Here is a 25550-nt window from a genome sequence, read left to right as displayed (position 1 = left end):
CACTGACTGCTCTTCCAGATGACCAGGTTTCAATTCCCAGCACCCGCATGGCAGCTCACAGCTGTCTGTAACTCCAGTTCCAGGGACTCCAAAAGCCTTATAGACATATATGCAGGCAAAACACCAATGCACATAAAATAAAGATAAATATTTAAAAGAAAATAGTTTTGAAGAGCAGCTCCCATAAAGAATTGAAAAAAACCCTGATGATGCCTGCTCTGAGACTATACATGAAGAACCAGGGAATGCCTCTCACACTTTTTTTTGATATTGTCATAAGACTGTATTTTTGTATCTTATATATTATATTATGTTCCATACAAGCAATGTCAGTGTCCTTCTTGAAGAATTCTCTCAAAATAGATTGTAATTTTTGTGAAATTATAACTTTTTGAAACACATCTGAGAATAATTGCCAACAGAATGCCATTTAAATATAATTTAAATATGCTTAGTGTGATACATGTGTTATTAAAATACACTGTACTCTCCTTGAATTTGCCTAATGTGAATCTTTGAGAATTAAGCTATGATAGTTTATTCACAGTATTTTATAGATGAAAAGTCACAATCCATTAGTGGATGGTAAAATTAAATAACTGACTAAACCAGCAATTTAAAAAATTGTGTTAAATACCATTGGTATTATTAGTAATGGTTTCCTTTTTGTTTGTTTGGTTTGGTTTGTTTTTTGTTTTTCAAGACAGGGTTTCTCTGTGTAACAGCCCTGGCTGTCCTGGAACTCACTTTGTAGACCAGGCTAGCCTCGAACTCATAGAAATCCGCCTGCTTCTGTCTCCTGAGTGCTGGGATTAAAGGCTGCACCACCACTACCTAGCTAGTAACAGTTTCTAAAATAGGTATTTTATGCCACTGCTCTGCTTAATGATTGCAAATATTAACTTATTTAAGACAAAAAGGAGCATAAAGATGAACTCAAAAGTAAAGGAGAGTGGGACTGCATGGAAGCTTTATTTATTCTATGAATATATCCACATTGGTGTGTATGTGGTTACAGATGTGTGTTTTTTGTATTCTAATATAAATTGTACTTCTATCTATAAATTCCATACTAACAGAACACTTGATCATGAGCCAATGAAAAGTCCATGTAAAGTTCTGTGAGAACGTTGCTTTAGAAACACATGCTACAAAGCTCATCAAACAAGAAAGTGGTTGTTCATAGATAGACTTCATTCAATCGTTCATTTGTTGGCTAAGAGTTATCCATGTTATAAGCACAATCTTAAAAATAGATTTCAAAGTGTGATAATGATACCATCTTCTATTTGGAAATATCCCCATTGTCTACTTTAGAGAAAGCAGTTCTGATGTCTACACTCTTGGTAAAGAGGTATGAACTCAGGAGGATATTAGATGCCAGAACGCTAAACTGATTATTCTATAGGAAAATAGTTACCTTTACACAGCAGATCTTCTGTTTCTGCAGTCTGAACAAAACAGATTAAGCTCGAAACCTTCCTTACTCTTTAAGGAAGGTGGCACTGTGTCACTTGGGATCCAGTTGGAAGTCCTTCTCAAAGAAGGAAAACTCCTGATGAAGAAGTTATTTACTAATGACTAATTGAACACCAAAGTTCTCCAGAGACAGACAAATACAAGGAAAAAGTGATTATTATGTGGGGGTTACAAAATAGTCTCCAACCTGCCACATGGAGATCCTGTGAGAAAAAATAGAAGGAAGTCTGTTTGCACTCTGTGAAGTGGCCAGCAACTCTAAGAGGAAGGAGCACAACTTTGTGAACTTGAATGTTAATTTTAACTGAGCATTTGTTTGAACTGGATGTTGTTGCTTACCTATAATAAATATGCAATCTTGAAATAAAACTTCACAAAATAGTAACTTTCTATGTTCAATAAATACCAAAATGCTTTTGACACATAGGCTGTTCCTTCTAAAATTGTGTCTTAAAGATTCATGTTGGATATTAGACACCATTGTCTTGAATTCAAAGGACTTGGACATGCACAAAGTCTACAGAGGAATTGCTGCCCAGGAGGACATCCTCAGGCCTTCATTCTATTCACCAAGATAAGCAGTAACTAATGGTCTATAAAGACCTACATATATCAGCTTGTTGAGAAAGAACAGTCATGCACAACATTTCCTGGAAGTAAGTGTGTGTGTGTGTGTGTGTGTGTGTGTGTGTGTGTGTGTGTGTGTGCGCGCGCGTGCGCGCGCACGTATTATTGTGTAGCTACATCATACAAATGAAATATTCCCTCTTAGAGGACAGAGGGAATTTCATAAGATTTGGAGCTAACCCCCCAGCAGCCCCTGCAGTCTCCGCGCCCTGCCCCCACGCCCATCTGCCCGAGACCCCAGCCACTTCCTGAGACTTAGAGACCAGCCCCCAGCTCCCAGCCTGCCCCCGACTTCCCTTCTGGACCAGAGGTGAGTGCCTGGGTCCAGCCCAGACCCCATCCCTGGGCACCAGCCACTCCGGGAGGACCTGCCCAACTTGGCACCAGGTCCTGGCCACCGGGCAGCTCCCCTTCTAGCCCCACCTGGAGGGATCCCCTTTTCCAAGCCCCCAGCAGCCCCTGCAGTCTCCGTGCCCTGCCCCACGCCCATCTGCCCGAGACCCCAGCCACTTCCTGAGACTTAGAGACCAGCCCCCAGCTCCCAGCCTGCCCCCTGACTTCCCTTCTGGACCAGAGGTGAGTACCCGGGTCCAACCCGGACCCCATCCCTGGGCACCAGCCACTCCGGGGAGGCCTGCCCAGCTTGGCGCCAGGTTCTGGCCACCGGGCTGCTCCCCTTCTAGCCCCACCGGGAGGGATCCCCTTTTCCAAGCCCCCCCCCCCCCCCGACAGCCCCTGCAGTCTCCGCGCCCTGCCCCCACGCCCATCTGCCCGAGACCCCAGCCACTTCCTGAGACTTAGAGACCGGCCCCCAGCTCCCAGCCTGCCCCCCCCACTTCCCTTCTGGAGCAGAGGTGAGTACCCGGGTCCAACCCGGACCCCATCCCTGGGCACCAGCCACTCCGGGGAGGCCTGCCCAGCTTGGCATCAGGTTCTGGCCACCGGGCAGCTCCCCTTCTAGCCCCACCAGGAGGGATCCCCTTTTCCAAGCCCCCCGACAGCCACTGCAGTCTCCGCGCCGTGCCCCCACGCCCATCTGCCCGAGACCCCAGCCACTTCCTGAGACTTAGAGACCGGCCCCCAGCTCCCAGCCTGCCCCCGACTTCCCTTCTGGACCAGAGGTGAGTGCCTGGGCACCAGCCACTCCGGGAGGACCTGCCCAACTTGGCACCAGGTTCTGGCCACCGGGCAGCTCCCCTTCTAGCCCCACCGGGAGGGATCCCCTTTTCCAAGCCCCCAGCAGCCCCTGCAGTCTCCGCGCCCTGCCCCCACGCCCATCTGCCCGAGACCCCAGCCACTTCCTGAGACTTAGAGACCGGCCCCCAGCTCCCAGCCTGCCCCCGACTTCCCTTCTGGACCAGAGGTGAGTGCCTGGGCACCAGCCACTCCGGGAGGACCTGCCCAACTTGGCACCAGGTTCTGGCCACCGGGCAGCTCCCCTTCTAGCCCCACCAGAAGGGATCCACTTTTCCAAGCCCCCAGCAGCCCCTGCAGTCTCCGCGCCCTGCCCCCACGCCCATCTGCCCGAGACCCCAGCCACTTCCTGAGACTTAGAGACCGGCCCCCAGCTCCCAGCCTGTCCCCGACTTCCCTTCTGGACCAGAGGTGAGTGCCTGGGCACCAGCCACTCCGGGAGGACCTGCCCAACTTGGCACCAGGTTCTGGCCACCGGGCAGCTCCCCTTCTAGCCCCACCAGAAGGGATCCACTTTTCCAAGCCCCCAGCAGCCCCTGCAGTCTCCACGCCCTGCCCCCACGCCCATCTGCCCGAGACCCCAGCCACTTCCTGAGACTTAGAGACCGGCCCCCAGCTCCCAGCCTGCCCCCGACTTCCCTTCTGGAGCAGAGGTGAGTACCCGGGTCCAACCCGGACCCCATCCCTGGGCACCAGCCACTCCGGGGAGGCCTGCCCAGCTTGACACCGGGTTCTGGCCACCGGGCAGCTCCCCTTCTAGCCCCACCGGGAGGGATCCCCTTTTCCAAGCCCCCAGCAGCCCCTGCAGTCTCCGCGCCCTGCCCCCACGCCCATCTGCCTGAGACCCCAGCCACTTCCTGAGACTTAGAGACCGGCCCCCAGCTCCCAGCCTGTCCCCGACTGCCATTCTGGACCAGAGCTTGCCCCTGACTTCCCTTCTGGACCAAAGAGTTGGACAAGAGAACTCCCTTTTGGACAAGAGAGAGAGTCTTCCTGAATCTGTCAGCTCTTTGTGAAACAAGTACACTGATAAGACCAAGAAGGAACCACAAGGAGATGGGCAGACGTCAAGGCAGAAGTACATACAGCAAAATGAAGAGCAATACAGCATCACCAGAACCTAGCTCGCCTCCAACATCTAGACCTGAACACCAAAAATTGGAAGAAGCAGAAGAAAGTAGCCTTATGAGTAACTTCATGAAGAAGGTAGAGGCTTGTGTAGAGGAAAAGACAAGAAAATTGGAAGAACGCTGTAAACAACTAGAGGAAAGGGCAAACAAATTAGAAGAAAACAATAAAGCCCTCCAAGAAAACAATAAAGTCCTGGAAGAAAACAATAAAGCACTGAAAGAAAATCATGAAAAAGCAATGAAACAAACAAAGGAAACAGTCCAAGAACTGAAAAGGGAAATTGAAAAAATAAAAAAGACATAAACAGAGGGAATGCTGGAAATAGAAAACCTGAGTAAAAGATCAGGAACTTCGGATGCAAGTATAACCAACAGAATGCAAGAGATGGAAGAGAGGATTTCTGGCATTGAAGATACAGTAGAAGAAATAGTTCCATCAGTCGAAGGAAACACTAAAGCCAACAAAGTCATGAACCAAAATGTCCAAGAAATCTGGGACACCATAAAAAGACCAAACCTACGAATTATAGGGATAGAAGAAGGTGAAGAATACCAACTCAAAGGCACAGAAAATATATTCAACAAAATTATAGAAGAAAACTTTCCCAACTTAAAGAAGGAAATGCCTATGAAGATACAAGAAGCCTATAGAACACCAAACAGACTAGACCCCCAAAAAAAGTCCCCTTGACACATAATAATTAAACAACTAAATGTACAGAATAAAGAAAGAATATTAAGAGCAGCCAAGGAAAAAGGCCAAGTGACCTATAAAGGTAAACCCATCAGAATAACACCCGATTTCTCAATGGAGACTTTGAAAGCCAGAAGGACCTGGGCAGATGTAATGCAGACACTAAGAGACCATGGATGTCAGCCCAGACTAATATACCCAGCAAAACTTTCAATCATCATAGACGGAAGGAACAAGACATTCGAAGACAAAGCCAGATTTAAACAATACCTATCCACAAACCCAGCCCTACAGAAAGCACTAGAAGGAAAATTCCAACCGAGGGAAGTCAGATACACACTTGAAAACACAGGCAATAGATAAAGCCACAACAGTAAACCCCAAAGAAGAGAAGTACACACACACTACCTCCAAAAATAACAGGGATGAAGAATCACTGGTCATTAATATCCCTTAATATCAACGGACTTAATTCACCTATAAAAAGACATAGACTTACAGAATGGATACGAAAGCAGGACCCATCTTTCTGCTGCATACAAGAAACACACCTCAAATTCAAAGACAGACACTACCTAAGAATAAAAGGCTGGGAAAAGACTTTTCAATCAAATGGTCTTAAGAAACAAGCAGGGGTAGCCATCCTGATATCCAACAAAATAGACTTCAAACTAAAATCAATCAAAAGAGATCAAGAAGGACATTACATCCTCGTCACAGGAAAGATCGACGAAGATGAAGTTTCAATTCTGAACATATATGCCCCAAACACAGGGCACCCACATATGTAAAAGAAACATGACTAAAGCTTAAACCACATATAAAACCCCACACATTAATAGTGGGAGATCTCAACACCCCACTTTCACCACTGGACAGATCTCCCAAATCGAAACTTAACAGAGAAATAAAGGACTTAACCGATGTCATGACCCAATTGGACCTAATAGATATCTACAGAACATTCCATCCTAACAAGAAAGAATATACTTTCTTCTCAGCACCCCATGGAACTTTCTCTAAAATCGACCACATACTTGGCCACAAAGCAAATCTCAACAGATACAAAACAATCAGAATAACCTCCTGTGTTCTATCAGACCACCATGGTTTAAAGCTAGATTTCAACAACAACAAAAACTACAGAAAACCTACAACCTCATGGAAACTGAATAATGCTCAACTGAATCACCAATGGGTTAAGGAAGAAATAAAGAAAGAAATTAAAGACTTCCTAGAGATCAATGAAAATGAAGACACCACATACCCAAACTTATGGGACACTATGAAAGCAGTGTTAAGAGGGAAATTCATAGCACTAAATGCCCACATAAAGAAGTTGGAGAAATCGCACACTAGTGAATTAACAGCACATCTGAAAGCTCTAGAACAAGAAGAAGCAAAGTCTCCCAGGAAGAATAGACGCCAGGAAATTATCAAAGTGAGAGGTGAAATTAATAAATTAGAAACTAAGAGAATAATACAAAAAATTAATGAAACAAAGAGTTGGTTCTTTGAGAAAATCAACAAGATAGACAAGCCCTTATCCAAACTAACCAAAAGACAGAGAGAGATAATCCAAATCAACAAAATCAGAAATGAAAAGGGGGATATAACAACAGACATTGAGGAAATCCAGAGATTTATAGGGTCATATTTCAAAAAACTCTACTCCACAAAACTGGAAAACCTAAAAGAAATGGACATTTTTCTGGATAGATACCACATACCTAAGTTTAATCAAGACCAGATAAATTATTTAAATAGTCCAATAACCCCTAAGGAAATAGAAACAGTCATTAAAGGTCTCCCAACCAAAAAAAGCCCAGGACCAGATGGTTTCAGCGCAGAATTCTACCAGATCTTCAAAGAAGAGTTAATACCAATACTCTCTAAATTGTTCCACATAATAGAAACAGAAGGAACATTACCAAACTCCGTCTATGAGGCTACAATTACCCTGATTCCTAAACCAAACAAGGATGCAACAAAGAAAGAGAACTACAGACCGATCTCCCTCATGAACATTGATGCAAAAATACTCAATAAAATACTGGCAAACATCCTCCAAGAACACATCAAAACAATTATCCACGATGATCAAGTAGGCTTCATCCCAGGGATGCAAGGGTGGTTCAACATACGAAAGTCCATCAATGTAATACACCATATAAACAAACTCAAAGAAAAAAACCACATGATCATCTCACTAGATGCAGAAAAGGCATTTGACAAAATCCAACACCCCTTCATGATAAAAGTCTTGGAGCGATCAGGAATACAGGGAACATACCTAAACATAATAAAGGCAATATATAGCAAACCAACAGCCAACATCAAATTAAATGGAGAGAAACTCAAAGCAATTCCACTAAAATCAGGAACGAGACAAGGCTGTCCACTCTCCCCATACTTATTCAATATAGTACTTGAAGTTCTAGCCAGAGCAATAAGACAACATAAGGAGATTAAGGGGATTCAAATTGGAAAGGAAGAAGTCAAGCTTTCCCTATTTGCAGACGACATGATAGTATACTTGAGTGACCCCAAAGATTCCACCCAGGATTTGATAAAGCTTATAAACACCTTCAGCAACATAGCAGGATACAAGATCAACTCAAAAAAATCAGTAGCCCTCCTATATACAATGGACAAAGAAGCGGAGAAGGCAATTAGAGATACATCACCCTTCACAATAGCCAAAAATGACATAAAATACCTTGGGGTAACACTAACCAAGCAAGTGAAGGACCTATATAACAAGAACTTTAAGTCCCTGAAAAAAGAAATTGAAGAAAATCTCAGAAAATGGAAAGATCTCCCATGCTCATGGATAGGCAGGGTTAACATAGTAAAAATGGCAATCTTACCAAAAGCAATTTACAGATTCAATGCAATCCCCATCAAAATACCAACACAATTCTTCACAGATCTGGAAAGAACAATACTCAACTTCATATGGAAAAACAAAAAACCCAGGATAGCTAAAAGAAACCTGTACAATAAAACAACTTCTGGAGGCATCACAATCCCCGACTTCAAGCTCTACTATAGAGCTACAGTAATAAAAACAGCCTGGTATTGGCATAAAAACCGACATGTGGACCAATGGAATCGAATTGAAGACCCTGACATTAACCCACACACCTATGGACATATAATTTTTGACAAAGAAGCCAAAAGTGTACAATGGAAAAAAGAAAGCATCTTCAACAAATGGTGCTGGCATAACTGGATATCAGCGTGTAGAAGGCTGCAAATAGATCCATATCTGTCACCGTGCACAAAACTTAAGTCCAAGTGGATCAAAGACCTCAACATAAATCCCGCTACTCTGAACCTGATAGAAGAGAAAGTAGGAAATAGTCTTGAACGCATTGGCATAGGAGATCACTTCCTAAATATAACACCAGTAGCGCAGACACTGAGACAAACAATCAATCAATGGGACCTCTTGAAACTGAGTAGCTTTTGTAGAGCAAAGGATACGGTCAACAAGGCAAAGCGACAGCCTACAGAATGGGAAAAGATCTTCACCAACCCCACATCTGACAGAGGACTGATATGCAGAATATATAAGGAACTCAAGAAATTAGACATCAAAAGGACCAACAGTCCAATTGAGAAATGGGCTTTAGAACTAAACAGAGAATTCTCAACAGAGGAAACCCAAATGGCTGAAAGACATTTAAGGAATTGCTCAACTTCCCTAATCATCAGGGAAATGCAAATCAAGACAACTCTGAGATACCACCTTACGCCTGTCAGAGTGGCTAAGATCAAAAACACTGAAGACACTTTATGCTGGAGAGGATGTGGAACTAGGGGAACTCTCCTCCACTGCTGGTGGGAATGCAAGCTTGTACAACCACTTTGGAAATCAATATGGCGCTTTCTTAGAAAATTGGGAATCAATCTCCCCCAAGATCCAGCTATACCACTCCTGGGCATATACCCAAGAAATGCTCAATCATACCACAAGAGCACTTGCTCAGCTATGTTCATATCAGCATTGTATGTAATAGCCAAAACCTGGAAACAACCTAGATGCCCTTCAACTGAAGAATGGATAAATAAATTGTGGCACATATACACAATGGAATACTACTCAGCAGAGAAAAACAATGACATCATGAGGTTTGCAGGCAAATGGATGGATCTAGAAAAAATCATCCTGAGTGAGGTAACCCAGACTCAGAAAGACAAATATGGTATGTACTCACTCATAGGAAGATGCTAGATGTGGAACAAGGATGACTAGACTGCTACTCACATCACCAGCGAGGCTACCTGGAAAACAGGACCCCAAAAAAAGACACGGAGAAATGGACGAGATCTACATGAATAGCCTGGTCATGAGTGGGAACAATGAAGGGCGACAGTCGAGGGAAAGAGTGGGAGATCCTAGCTGGATCAAGAAAAGAGAGGGAGAACAAGGAATAGGAGACCATGGTAAATGAAGACCACATGAGAAGGTGAGAAGGGGAGGAAGCAGAGAGCTAGGGAGGCCCACGGAGATCCACATATACCCCCTCAAAAGACTGCTGGCAATGGTCGCGAGACGGCAGGAACTGACCTACTCTGGTGATGGGATGGCCAGACACCCAGATAGTGGTGCCATAAACCCCATCCAAGGACTGAGGAATCTGAAGGCAGACATCCACAGCTGGGCCCCTGGTGGAGCACTGGGAGTCTAATTAGTGAGTAAGAAGAGGATTTATATGAGCGAGAATTGTTGAAGCCAAGGTTGGATAAAGCACCGGGACAAATAACCAAATGAATGGAAGCACAGGATCTATGAACCAAAGGCTGAGGGGCCCCCAACTGGATCAGGCCCCCTGAACGGCTAAGACAGTCATTTGGCTTGATCTGTTTGGGAGGCAGCTGTGCATTGGTGCCAGGTCCTGGGCTCGTTGCATGAGTTGGCTGTTTGAATCCTGGGACTTATGCAGGGACACTTGGCTCAGTCTGGGAGGGGGGAATGGACCTGCCTGGACTGAGTCTACCAGGTCAACCCCGGTCCTCGGGGGAGACCTTGATCTGGAGGAGGTGGGAATGGGGGGGTGGGCTGGAGGGAGGGGTGGGCGAGAGGGGGAGAACGGGGAAATCTGTGGCTATTATGTTGAACTGAATGGTTTTGTAAAATAATAATAATAATAATAATAATAATAATAATAATAATAAATATTAAATTAAAAAAAAAGATTTGGAGCTAACAAATGTGTGAGTTTACGTGATCAAAAGCTTATAAAGTTACCAAATCATGAGTCCCTAACCCTGGGATATATAAACAGGTAGCAATGGCATGGGGAAGAGAGACTCGTAACTCTCTGAAAGTTGTATTCAGCTTTTGTGTCTTCATCTATGCTATGGTAGAAGTCCAGTCATGCAGCTGCCTTTGAGTCTTTCATGATTCTCTGCTATAAGTAACCTCTAAAAGAGACTGAAAGTAAAATTAACTTATGATCTTGATACACTACTCCTGGGTTTGAATTGCCCCCAAGCAAAGTCATTCTGTTAAAAGGTATTTTCATAACCATGTTTATTGATGATCTGTTCAAAATAACTGTCATATACTTAGATGAAGTACAAGTCAACAAATTAATGAACTATGATAGGTAGACAATGATGCTAGACAGTAAGTAGACAGGTAATAGATGACAGACAGACAGACAGAGAGGTAGATAGTATAGTGGATTATTCCACCTTTAAGCAAAAATAATTCATGTCATTTCTAACTTAAAATGATCAGTCATGTAAGTGAAATAAACTATTGCAACCAACACATTTCTCTTATAAGTGATATCTGGAGAAAAACACATAAAATTGAAAGGGGGAGAATTATATATAAACAAGTGGTAAAGTAGCTAATAATGAATAATAGTGGGGGTAAATATGATCAAATTATATTCAAAGTATATACAGAAAAGTCATAATTATATTCAGCATTGTGTACATTTAGTAGATACTAATGAAATTTCTAAAGAAAAAAATTTAACATATACATTATAATTTGTTTCTTCTATACCTCTTTAATTGATTTAAATATTACTTAGTATACTGGATATTACTATGACATTTTCATTCATGAATGTATTTTGCTCTAATTGTGACCACTTTTATTACACTCACAAGTCCCCCTGTGCTAGTCCTTGCCTCACCACATACTCTTCAAAGGAAGTAAATCTACCACTTCAATTATTTTTATTATTGATTTTATACTAACTTTAACCATATGAAAGAAGGCATGTGATAATTTTTCTGAATCTGCCTTAATTCTCTCAAACTGATGATTTATAGTGCCATGCTTTTTCCTTATAATATCATAATATCTTTCTTATTTGGGGCTGAATAGAAGTCTGCTGTGCACATTGTCATGTTTTCTTTACCCATCCATCTGTCATAGGACACCTAGACTGAGTCTATAGATTGTCGTCTGAGAACAGTGCCGCAAAAGAATAAAATGGTGTTGCTTATATATGCTCAGCATCCTACTGGAAACAATCTACACATTCTGTAGACTTCTTCATAAAAATTCTGGTAAAGGAAAGACAAAGTAAACTTGACTTCCAAGAGAAAGGAGTAGTGGATTTCTGTGAAATGTTTTTTTTTTCTTTCTATAAATATATCTCTGGTTTTAACAGAGCCTTCATTACAAAATGGGAAAAATGTCATAGCATACAAAGTAGTGCATTTTCACACTGCTACACTAGTTTATGATGTTTGAGAAGTAGATTGTTTTGTGCCACTGTTTTTTGCTTTCTTTATTTTAGCATTTTAGCTCAGTCAAATTATTCTAATGTCACCAGATTTGAGTCATCATCTTATGGCCACAAATTCTTTGCTTCTCTTTTTCCCAAGAATTGATAATTCTTCATACATAAATTCTAACTTAGAGTAGGCCTTGCTTTCCCTGTTGTACAGTGATGTTGTTAAAAAGAAGAATGTGGAGGTTTAGAGTGGAGGAAGTATTTTACTTTTACTTTCAGATTTTGAAAACACTCTCTTAAGAGTATCCTGCAAACAAGCTGCCCCAGCCATTGGAGGATAGAAAACAGACCCAGACAATATCCACGTTTAATACCAATAAAAGAATGAACCTATCTCAGGCCTTCAAGCTCAGATGACCTTATTTAATATAAAGAATGTCACGGGTGAACATAGATGAAAATAAAAGAATTGTGCTGTTTATATGATTATGTAAAATATTAAAGCATTCTCTTAAGACATTAAATTTTAAGGAAGCTTCTTACACAACAATAGATAGCTGATTAACCATACAGATTTTTAAATCTCCTGAATTAAAATTAAGTGCCAACACGCCTTTAATTCCAGCACATGGGAGGTAGAGGTAAGTGGATCTCTGTGAGTTCAAGGCCAGCCTGCTCTACATCTTGGTTCCAGGTCAACCAAGACTACATAATGAGACTCTTGTCTCCAAAAACAAAACACATCACAACAAAAAAAGAAAGGGGGGAAAGTAACAAATCAGGCCACTGAAAAGCTGCCTTTGCATACAAACTAACTAGCTTTGCTACTTTCCCTTTCTGTTATCCTAGTCTGGGTATCTGGCTGATAGTCTGAATTACTTTGAGACTTTCCTATGTTTCTTTTATATATATTGATAGACTTTTTTGTCTTTAAAAAGACAGTGATGAGGATGTAGCATAGCTGGCGAAGGGCATTTCTAACAGGCAGAAAGCTCTGGGTTCTATCCCCAGCACCACATAAATCCAGGCTTAGTGGTTCACATCTACAATCAGCACTGGAGATAGGCAGAGGGAGGAGGATCAGGAATTCAAGATTAATGTTGGCTATATGGTGAATTTAAGGCTAATCTGGACTATAGGAGACCATGTCTAAAAAAGATGATAAAAAACTGAGGAAGAGATATTTTGTGGTGAGCTTGGCTGAGTGTCAGTGGAAAAGCAAGTTTAAAGGTGTTCACTGAAGTGTCAGTCATTCTTGACAGGGAAGGAAGGAAGTAGCAAGACACATGAGATTTCCATGAGTAAACTGGGGATGAGAGAGAGGGCAATGGAAGGTAGGGGGTAGAGGAAGAGAACATAAGGGAATAAGATGGTTGAGCTAGAACAGGAACAGAGTGGGAGAACAATGAAAGAGACACCATAATAGAGGGAGACATCATGGGGATAGGGAGAAACTGGGTACTAGGGAAGTTCCCAGAAATCCACAAGGATGACCCCAGCTTAGACTACTAGCAATAATGGAGAGGGTGCCTGACCTGGCTTACTCCAGTAATCAGATCAGTGAATACCCTAACTATCATCATAGACCCTTTCTTCAGTAACTGATGGAAGCAGATGCAGAGATCCACAGCCAAACACCAGGCCGAGCTCCAGTAGTCTAGTCAAAGAGAAAGAAGAGTGATTCTATGAGCAAGGAGCATCAAGATCATGATGGAAAAGCCTACAGAGACAACCAAACCAAACTAGTGGGAACTCATGAAATTTAGAACAATAGCTGTGGAGCCTCCATGGGACTGGACTAGGCCCTCTGCATAGCGAGACAGTTGTGTAACTTGATCTGTTTAAGGGGGCCCTGGCAGTAGGATCAGGATCCATTCCTAAGGATCAGGATTCATCCCTGATGCATGAGCTGGCTCTTTGGAGCCCACTACCTGTGGTGGGATACCTCACACAGCCTTGAGGCAGAGGGAGGGGCTCAGACCTGCCTCTACTGAATGTACCAGGCTCTGCTTACTCCCCATGGGAGGGCTTACCTTCTTGTAGGAGGGAATGGGGACTGGATTTTGGCAGGGGGAGACTGGAGGGAAAGGTGGAGGGAAGAGGAGAATCTGTGATTGGTATGTAAAATGAATAAAAAAAAAGTTTAATAAAAAAAAGAAGATACATATACACTGTCAGATTTCCAGTAATTCAGCTTTGTAACTTTGTATTGTTATCAAGTACCAAATAACCACCACCAAGGATCAGTACAATGCTTGCTCTTAAATAAAAATAGTCATTAACAAAAGGAGGTAATCCTTTAACAAAATGGGAGAAAGCAAAACTAATACTTACATGAAAAATTTAAATTTCTATCAATATTTTTTTCAAAAATATGACTTATTTTCAATAAAATTTATAATCTAAAATTTTAAAAATTAAGAACTGAAAAAAGTCTTCATTTTCTCAACAACTTTCTTGAAAGCATTATGAACTTCTTTGTTCCGTAAGCTATAGACAACTGGGTTCAACATGGGAATGACTATGGTGTAGAACACAGATGCCATTTGGTCATTGTCCATGGAATGACCAAAACTGGGCTGTAGGTACATGAATATTACAGTTCCATAGAATATGGTCACAGTGGTGAGGTGGGCTGCACAAGTAGAGAAGGCTTTCTTCCGTCCTTCTGCTGAGCACATCCTCAGGATAGCAATGAATATGAATACATAGGAGGTCAAGATAACTATCAGAGCAAAAAAGACATTGAATGAGGCTAAGATAAAGAGCACGATCTCATTCACGTATATATCAGAGCAAGAAAGAGACAGGATTGGAGGGATATCACAGAAAAAGTGATGGACCACATTAGAATGGCAGAAGGAGAGGGAAAAGGTGAATCCAGTGTGTATAGCAGACTCAAACAAGCCCCAGGCATAGCAGCCAATCACCATGTGAGCACACACACTAGCAGTCATTGTAGTGGTGTAATGTAAGGGCTTACAAACTGCAGCATGCCTGTCAAAAGCCATAACAGCAAGTAGGAAACAGTCAACACTGGCAAAAGACACAAAGAAGAACATTTGAGTAGCACATCCCCCATAGGAGATGACTTTATCCCCTGTGAGAAGCCCAGCCATCACCTTTGGAGTCACAGCTGAGGAGTAAACACAGTCTGCCAGAGAGAGGTTACTGAGGAAAAGATACATGGGAGTGTGGAGACGGGAGTCCAGCCAGATCAACACAATCATGCCCAAGTTCCCAATCAGTGTGATGAGATAGATGAGGGTAAATGTTATGAACAGGGGGACTTCCAGCTCCGGGTTGTCAGTCAATCCCAAAAGTGTAAACTTAGTCACCTTAGTGCTATTCTCCAAGTATGACATTTTGAAATTGTGTATCACCTGTCCAAACAAATAAAGGAAAGTAAATACATCACTAATACACAGGAATAGATGCCAGAGAACTCCTTTCACTCAAATGACATTATCTGCATGATCTCACTACTAATGTAGGATTCCCAATAACCGTGAGACTGCTGTAATCTTACATTTCCTTACAATGTAATCTCTAGAGCCTTCTGTATGGTAGCTGTTAGTTTCCAACAGCACTCAGATATTCTAAATGACCACTTGGGTGTCTCTCAAGTTTCACTCACAAATTCTAATTTGAGTTGAAAGTTTGTTTTAATAATAAACTACTCTCTGACTTTCATAAATGTCATTTCAGAATCAGATACAAAATAACCAAGCACTATGTGCTGTGTGACTAAAAAATAATGGATATTAATGTGGTTAATCTTCCTGTCTTATTGTATAACTGCCTGAGAACAGTGGTCCATCACCTTTCTGGATATACCATAGTGAGATATGAGATATTCATACATACAGCTGAAATCCATTTGAGATCTAAAGAAATGTATTCATCCTTCGACTCTTCAATGAAAACAGTCTTCTTTGAAAGACATGCACCCAAAGTATATAAAACTCAACACTTATTTACCATTTAAATGAACACTACACTGAGCAACCTACACCTACTTCAACCCCTTGAGGGAAACAACAATGAATAAGAGAGATGCTCATTCTTATTATCCCTTTCACCAAAGATGAACAACCCAGGAATTCAATTAATTAATTTGAAAAATGACCATTATGCTTCCTACTTTTCCTAGGTTGCATAATTCTTTGAGTATTTTTAAAAGTTCTTTGAAATCATACAAGCACCCTGAGAGATAGCATTCTGTGATTGTACACAGCATAGTCTCTGGCACTGACCTGTGTGCATTTTTATTCCTGATTTAGCCACCTACAGATCAGGTAACATTGGGTGAGTAGCCATTTTTCTGTGTTTCAGTTTAAAATAATAATGAAAATTGTCTTTTACCAGGATGTTTGGAAAATGTATTAAGTTGATATGTTTAAATCACTACGAATTCTGCTTCATTGTTAGGACACAATAAATCACAAGTATACTCTTATTAAACAAATAATACTGTTAATGAAGTAATAACAATATATACAGTATCATAGAAGAAAAAACAAAATATCAAAAGAAACTCAACACAAATGTTTTAACCATATTTCTAAAAAAGCATCCAAGCTTGTTGAAGCATATATAACTTTGACAAATATAAGCAATATGAAATTTTATTTTGAAACATAAATTATGAGACACTAACCTTTTATTGCATGACAATCTTTTGAAGATTTAATTTTTTTCAACAGTATAATCACATTATGAAATAGCTTCACAATTTTCATGATTGTGTTCCCTCAGCCTCCTTATCATAGTCTACTTATGCCAAATGGTACCTCCTCAATTTTCAAAATATCCTTAGGATATCTAGCCAAACTAAATAAACTCTAAAAAATAATGGAATACAAAGATGACTCCATTTGGACTCTTTCCTCCTCAGTCCACATATAATCCATGAACACATGCTGTTAATCCTATTTCTAAAATACCCCAAAAATTCATTTCTTAGTCACCACCATTCCCTAATGGTGAGCCACACTAACCTACAGTGACATTTGGGGCACAACTGGAAAGAAGTGATCCCAATTTAGTCACTAGGAAAGTTACAACACAGAAACCTGAGGTGATCTACAAATATGGACACCTGGAGAGAGAAGGCCTAAGGACTAGGTCTTGAAAGTATTAGAATTTTGCCTTTTCAAATGCAGAGAGATGCATGTAGAGACTGCTTTTTTTCTCTAAAGATAAAGTGAGCACCATTCTCCTCTGTGCCGGATATTCTGTTGTCCTCAGCCTTCTTAATAAGCCTGTAGATAAATTATTCCCCTTTGAATTTTTTTCTCTATTATACAATACACCTAGTATATAAGTAAATATAGAAAGGGCCATAATTAGAACAATGGAATAATTTCATAAATATAAGTCAGTCTGACATTGTAAAAACTGCCTGAATTTTAGAACCAGTAACTTGTGTTGAGATTTGCATTTTCATGTAATAATTTGAACATGATTTATAAATTCTTTTCAAATAGGAACAATTGCTATTTTGTAGTTATTGGGAAATCTGTAGTATACTTATATGTTTGAATATCTGATGAAAACTTAAGCCTGTTGACTTTTATTTCTGTCTACATATCTACTGCAACACTCAGGACCTACCATACAATCCAGAAGTGTTTGTTGTGTGAATCAACTCATGAAGAAAGGATTATTGCCGAACAAAAACAACTTTTGAAAACTTTTATTCTTCTCTTATACATTACATCTCTACCAGTTTCCCTCCCCTCCACTCCTCCTACCTACACAGTCCCTTCTTTCTTCTCCCCAAGGTCTTAAAGAACAATCCTCATGGAGAAATCAAACAATATCACCAGTAATAGGCACTCTGAGATACTACAGAAGTGAAGACTCCTAGATGAACAAAATAATTCATATGCATTTAATTGACATTTTATGAAACTATATTCCTCATTAATATGATTTCATTCAATAGATCTCATATTGCATTCAATATAATAATAATATTCTTTAAATTATTAAAGAATAAGAGATACTGAGATCATATGTTGACTCATTTACTGGAATTTAATGAAGATTAATTTCATGAAACATAATTTAAACATTGATAAACTATACTATACATAAATTATCAATATAAATTTTTATATTCTTCAAATCTTCAGCATTAAAACCCTCTATAAGTATGCCACAGGTGAGATTTTGGAAATTAAATTTACCACAGGTCGTTACAGCAAAGCGTGTTACTCATGGAAGATTATGATCTAATAACATGGTGAAACTGAATAGTAGATCAAACTATAATTTTGTTGAATAAGTTCAATATCACTATTATTAGTAATAACTTTCAGAATGTCATGGGTATCATGTACAGCTGATTTTTCTATGTTTTTGCATAAATATATTGGAGAAAGAAAAGAAAGACAGTAGAAGTCAATTTCAAATGAAGAAGAAGCAAGGTTCCATGAGTTATGTTATTTTTTTTCTTTGTCATGAGTATGAAGTGATGTGTGTGTGTGAGTGTGTGTGTGTGTGTGTGTACATGGCCATGCTAAATCACCATACAAAAATGGTATGTCTTGGTATGGATTCTTTATTCCAAAATTCTAATGTCTTTTAAGCAAGAGCCTATAAAGCAATGATTCTCAACCTGTGGATCCTGAGCCCTTTGGGGGGTCGTATATTAGATATCCTGAATATCAGATATTTACATTATGATTCATATCCATAGCAAAATTACAGTTATTAAGTAGCATCAAAATTATTTTATGGTTCAGGGTCACCCTGACATGAGGAACTGTATTAAACGGTTATAGCATTAGGAAAGTTGAAAACCACTACTATTAAGAGTCTCATAATTTTAGACATGTAGGACCATTGTATTAGTTACTTTTCTGTTGCTGTGATAAAATACCATGACCAGAAATGACTTACTGGAGGCAAGATTTATCTGAGTGTAAGGTTCCAGGCAGGCATGTTGGCTGGAGCAGGAACTTGAAAGATGGAATCCTCAATTGCAAACATGAAGTGGAGAAAGAAAACGGGAAATAGGGAGAGACAATGTAATCCAAAACATGCCCTTGGCAGCACACGTCCTCCAGCATTGCTGCAGCTCCTCAACCTCCCCAACATAGCACAACCAGTTAGGAACCATGGATTCAAATGCCTGAGCCTATGTGAGGCGTTTCTCATTCAAATCACCACAACCACAAAATGCTCAGTAAATGGGATCATTGTCCATTTACTGCCTCCATTTATTCATTGATTTGTTTGTTGTCTCAACAAGCATTTACTGAGTGCCTACTAATTCCTTTTCTCTCTTTTGTCATAACTAATTATACAATAATGTGTCACTGTGACATTTCTCCTTTTATGAATTTTAATCACATTCACCCATGTGTTACTATTTCTTCTTCTTCCCATTCCTAAAACACCCCTTTCACCTTTATGTCTTCTTTTTTTCATCTCCTATATTCTTAGTATGAGAGAAATGTGATATATATTTTTCTTTACAGAACTACTATCCTAATCACAGAACTTTGTTGAGACCATGATTAGAAAAAGCACAGGGACAAATAGCCAATCTAGTGGAAACACATGAACTATGAACCAATAGCTGAGGAGCCCCCATGGAACTGGATCAGGCCCTCTGGATAAGTGAGACAGTCGATTAGCTTGAACTGTTTGGGAGACCCCCAGGCAGTGGGACCAGGACCTGTCCTTAGTGCATGAGCTGGCTTTTTGGAGCCTGGGGCCTATGCTGGGACACTTTGCTCAACCTGGGTGAAGGGAGGAGAGGACTGGACCTGCCTCGACTGAATCTACCAGGCTGAGCTGAATCCCCAGGGGAGTCCTTGCCCTGGAGGAGTTGGGAATGGGGGGTGGATTGGGAGGAGGGCAGGTAGGGGCGGGAGGAGGGAGGACAGGGAATCCGTAGCTGATAAGTAAAATTAAATTAATTATAATTTTTAAATAAATAAAAAGAAAGAAACTCAACAATAAAAAATTATCTCGCCGGGCGGTGGTGGCGCACGCCTTTAATCCCAGCATTCAGGAGGCAGAGCCAGGCGGATCTCTGTGAGTTCGAAGCCAGCCTGGGCTACCAAGTGAGTTCCAGGAAAGGCGCAAAGCTACACAGAGAAACCCTGTCTCGAAAAATATATATATATATATATATCTGTATTTTAACTAAGTGGCATGCACTCGCATACATATTAGAAACATAGGGGATGAACCCCAAATCCTTCATAAATGATTACTGTTGAACTATTACATAGCACACACTCTATTTTCACAGTCTAAATAAACCACAGACAGGATCGAGCTAGAAACTCACCTTGCTCTTCAAAGAAGGTGACACAGTGTCACTTGGGATTCAACTGTAAGTCATATCCAAAGAAGGAAAGGCTCCTGCTGAAGAAGTTATTCTTGGTGATCATTCCCAAAGACAGAAGTTTAATAGCAGCAGATGATTACAAAGAGATCAGAGAATGTTCAAACATGTCACACAGTACTGCTATTTAGGCAAATAGAAGAAAGTCTGAAAAGTAAGTGAATTTATGAGCAACTGCAAGAGAAGGTCATCATTCTGAACACAAACCTCATTCTTAGCTGGTGGATATAATTTTTAATGCTTTAATATAATGTAGGCTTATATTAATATGCAAATGTGTGTTAAAGACCACTTATCATAGGACTGAAAGATGACTTATTGGTTAAGAGCATGTACTACTCTTGCACAGGACCTGAGTTTGGGTCAAACACCTACCTTGGGAGTTTCCCAACCACCTATAGCTCCAGCTCCAGTTAATCTGATGCCTCTATATTTGTAGGCATCTATGTTCACATGTGCACATGTGCACACATTCATACAATTAAAAAGTAGCAATAATAAATCTCTAAAAAAAAAACCTACTGAGCAAAATAACAACCTTTACATTAAGTCCAGTAAACGACCACCAAAAGGACTTTGGCTGCTCCAATAAAAACAGTGTCAAATAGAACCAAGTTGAGATTCTAGAAAACAATACATGGGATCCAGGGAATTTATACAGGCATGAAGTACTTCAGAGACTACATGCCCAGGAGGACAGCCATATCTCTCACTCCAGTCACCTAAAGGAGCAGCAATTAAACTGTCTGTGGAGACCTAGCTCAGCTTCTTATGAATAAAAATGATGTGTTAATATTATTTGTGGTGAGTTCTGTATTTTCTACACAGTGTAATTTTCTTCTTTTTAGCTGAAAACCGTTTATTTTTTAAAGATTTCTTCTTTAACCTACTTGCTGTCAGTATCAAATATGAAAAAGTAACACTTATCGCCTCATGGAAATAATTTAAAATAATTTACACACTATGAAAATCAGTATGGAAGATTCTTCAAACAATTAAAATTAAAAATATTTTATAATCTAAATATAGGAGTTCTGAGCAGATGATACTCAAAAAAATCAAAGTCAACTTACTATAAAGACACACTTGCACACCCTTGACTACCACAGCACTATTCACAGCAGTCAGATTATAGAATCAGTCTGCTTGCCCACCAGCAGATGAAGGGTAAAGGAAATGTCTCTTTCCAATCTTGAAGAATGAGATCATGTTTTCTGCAGAAAACTACATAGAACTAGACATCATCATGTTAATTAAATAAAATAAGCCAGCTATTACAAAAGCAAATATTTCATGTTTTTTTTAATATGTGGAAATAAGAGAAAATGAAAGCAAAAGGAAAGCTATAACATAAGAGGAAATGGAGTATAAAAAGAATGTAACAAAGGAATATGTGAACAAATTGTGTAATATGCTTAAATGAAATACCATAAGCTCATTAAGTTGCACAATTAGTATACAACAGTAAAAAAATCCTTAAGAAAATTATTTCTCTTTTGAATACATTTCACATGTATTCAATATTCATAATTTACATATTCATTATTGTAATATTAATGTATGTACAATATTTATATATTTGTGAGTTTTATAGTAATATTCTCTCATACACATAGCATGCTTCAATACAATTGATTACCATCTACCATCTTTTATTTTCTCCTTTCTCCCTTTCCCCAATCCCCTCAGTCTTTCCTAGTTGTCAATTTTCTTACTGTTTTCAAGTTGACCTTTTAAAATATCTTTTACTTATGCTTCTGGCATGAAAGAAAATGGGATGCTTTTCTTTCTGAGTCTGATTTATTTCACTTTCACATGGATTCCAGTTCTGAGTATGACATGATTTCTGTCTGTATAGCCAAATAATAATTCCTTTGTGCAAGTCTACTATATTTTCTTTATCCATTCACTTGTTGGTGGACACCTAGACTGATTGCACATTGTAGCTATTATGAATAATGAGTAAATAAATATGGGTATTCAAATATAATCTACAAGTACTGACTATACTACTAAAAGCAATATACACCTTTAATAATGGTCTCCATAGAACTAAAAAAAATGGAAAATTTCACATGGAACCACAAAAGACCATGAATATCCAAGCCTATCCTGGGCCAAAAGATCAAATGCTGGCCTCAAATCCAATCAGAGAAAGATTTATAATCCCCAATAACAGCACCCCCACTGTTGCAATGGTGGACATAATTTTCCTGACAGGTCTACATGGTAGCATTCAGGATTCTGAGTAAGAACATTGCTCTCTTTTCTCCACTAGAAGCCTGAATAGGACCTTCCAGCCCTAGGAAAGAAGCCCTCATTGAGAGAGTTTTCTGATAAGTTTGATATTGAGTTTGCTGTATCCTGCAACCAAAATGTATGGCATCTTCAGCAATACTGTCTTACCATCCAGTAATCATGTACAACCACAAGTAATGATAAAAGATTGTGTTGGATCTAGGAGGAGCTAGAAGAGGGAGTCAGAGGTGGACATGACCAAGAAATACTGTATACATTTATTGAAAATGCAAGAACGAATAAACAGATTAATACTGGAGATATAACAGTGACTGGTTTCCAAATACATTGCAGAACCAGAATAAGAAAAACAACATGGTATTGGCATAAAAGCAGATATGTAAAGCAGTAGAATAGAATGAGGACTCTGAAGTAAAGCAGAGAGTGACTGAAGAAAGTGACTTCTGGGCTTTTCACACAAGTGACCCACATGCACCAGCATACCTAAATACAAGCAAACATACACAAATAAATGAAACTATAAATTATGATGTCACATAACATACTAGAGACCGAGGGCCAGCTGGCTGTTTCTATATATTGTGTATAAGTCCCAAATGTGTTTTATTATGTTCAATGCTAAATTTCTTACCCATGAGAAATTCTTTGCACTTGATTTATTTTATTTATTGAAAATAGATTTCTTTTCCTCACATAATATATACTGATTGCAGTTTCCCCACCTCCCTCTACTCTTCTCTGTTCCTCCCCATCTTCCTTCTCCAATCCATACCCATTCCTTTTGGGTCTCTTATTAGAAAACAGGATTCTAAGGAGTAATAATAAAATATAATATAATAAGATAAAACAAAAACTAACACACAGAAATTGGAGAAAACAGACAAGCAGAAAGAAAAGAGCCCAAGAGAAGGGCCAGGAAACAGATACCACACACAGAAATTCCATAAAAATACTAAACCGGAGGCCGTAATGTGTACCCAAAGGACCTGTAGAATAAAAAGAGAAATGAAAATATATATAAATAGTATTAAAGTAAAATTAAAAATAGAAAACAAGATTAATTTTTTTTATTTTTATTTTACAATACTATTCAGTTCTACATAACAGCCACAGATTCCCTTGTTCTCCCCCTTCCTGCCACCCTCCCCTTCCCCCCAGCCGACCCCCCATTCCCACCACCTCCAGATCAAGGCCACCCCCGAGGACTGAGATCAACCTAATAGACTCAGTCCAGGCAGGTCCAGTCCCCTCCTCCCAGATTGAGCCAAGTGTCCCTGTATAAGTCCCAGGTTTCAAACAGCTATCTCATGCAGTGAGCCCAGGACCTGGTGCCACTGCCTAGATGCCTCCCAAACGGATCAAGCCAATCAACTGTCTCACCTATTCAGAGGGCCTGATCCAGTTGGGGGCCCCTCAGACTTGCTCAGCTATGTTTATATCAGCATTGTTTGTAATAGCCAAAACCTGGAAACAACCTAGATGCCCTTCAACTGAAGAATGGATAAATAAATTGTGGCACAAATACACAATGGAATACTACTCAGCCAGCAGAGAAAAACAATGACATCATGAGGTTTGCAGGCAAATGGATGGATCTAGAAAAAATCCTCCTGAGTGAGGTAACCCAGATTCAGAAAGACAAATATGGTATGTACTCACTCATAGTAGAATACTAGATGTGGAACAAGGATGACTGGACTGCTACTCACATCACCAGTGAGGCTACCTGTAAAACAGGACCCCAAGAAAGACACAAGAATCACCCAATGACAGAGAAATGGATGAGAACTACATGATCAGCCTGGACATGAGTGGGAGCAATGAACGGCGAGGGTCGAGGGAAAGAGAGCAGGAGATCCCACCTGGATCAAGAAAGAGAGGGAGAACAAGGAATAGGAGACCATGGTAAATGAAGACCACATGAGAAAAGGAAGAAACAAAGTGCTAAAGAGGCCCACAGAAATCCACAAAGATACCCCCACAAAAGACTGCTGGCAATGGCCGAGAGACAGCCGGGACTGACCTACTCTGGTGATGGGATGGCCAAACACCTTAATAGTTGGGCCAGAAACCCCATCCAAGGACTGAGGAATCTGGATGCAGACATCCACGGCTAGGCCCCGGGTGGAGTGCTGGAAGTCTAATTAGTGAGAAAGAGGAGGGTTTATATGAGCGAGAATTGTTGAAACCAAGGTTGAATAAAGCACAGGGACAAATAGCCAAATGAATGGAAACACATGAACTATGAAAACAAGATTAAATTTTAAAAAATAATAAAAATTTTAAAAAGGAAAACCCTGATGCATTATGAGACAATGGACCTCCAAGTATGCCATTAAGTACATTTTCTGTTGGCCATCTAATGTTGGGAAAGCATCCTGCCCTTTAGAGTAGTATGTTTCCCCAGTGCACTCCCTAGAGGAAACTAAATTTTCATTTACAAATGATGATCAATTAGAGATTACTTCTTAGTTAGGAACAGGTACATGTGTGCACTTCTTTCAGCTGTAAGGATTTACAAATAAGCTAAGATCAGTTTACATACTTCTCAACACTCAACCTTCTTGTCCTTTCCGTAATTATATCACAATCCTGCTTACTAGTAACTTATTTTTATCCTCCAATCTAGATTAGACACAAGAAGCTCCAAGAGGCAGTGATCTTTATAATTGATTATTTGAACTATTTACAGACAAAAGGAATAAGCTATGCTTTATTAACTTAGTGGCTAAAGGGACAGATATTTGGGGTGTTTAGGGTGACATCACTAGCAATGGATACTAAGGAATGCCGAGATCGAGAAATGACCAATTTCTGTGCCTTCCCTAAGAAAAATTATTTCTCCCTCTCCCTGTTATCTTTTGTTTCCTTTAGTTCTTTGTATAGGGTTGAGGCTGGGTTGCCCTGGTCCACTTTAGCATGTCTGTTGTTGTTCTTGTTCAGGTCATTTATAGTCAGTCACATTGATGAGAATTTTTAAGTGTAACTTCTGACATTACTAAGAGACACTCTTATATCAAAATCACTGCTCTTCTGGCCCTTACAGCCTTTCTGCCCCCTCTTCCACAATGTTCCCCAAGCCCTAGGTG

General features: G+C 40.1%; 1 protein-coding gene across 1 annotated transcript; it reads right to left on the bottom strand.

Annotated features, from left to right (window-relative positions):
* Positions 1-14251: 14251 nt before the first annotated feature.
* On the bottom strand, positions 14252-15199 carry LOC102915011 (olfactory receptor 5B2-like). Its single transcript, XM_006994219.2, has one exon. The coding sequence runs from the start codon at positions 15197-15199 to the stop codon at positions 14252-14254; it is 948 nt and encodes a 315-aa protein (XP_006994281.1).
* Positions 15200-25550: the final 10351 nt, after the last annotated feature.

This window comes from Peromyscus maniculatus, chromosome 1, assembly GCF_049852395.1.
Source record: "Peromyscus maniculatus bairdii isolate BWxNUB_F1_BW_parent chromosome 1, HU_Pman_BW_mat_3.1, whole genome shotgun sequence".
NCBI classification, from domain to species: Eukaryota; Metazoa; Chordata; class Mammalia; order Rodentia; family Cricetidae; genus Peromyscus; species Peromyscus maniculatus.
Note: the sequence above shows the minus strand (reverse complement) of the source record. Positions and strands in the feature narration are given on the sequence as shown.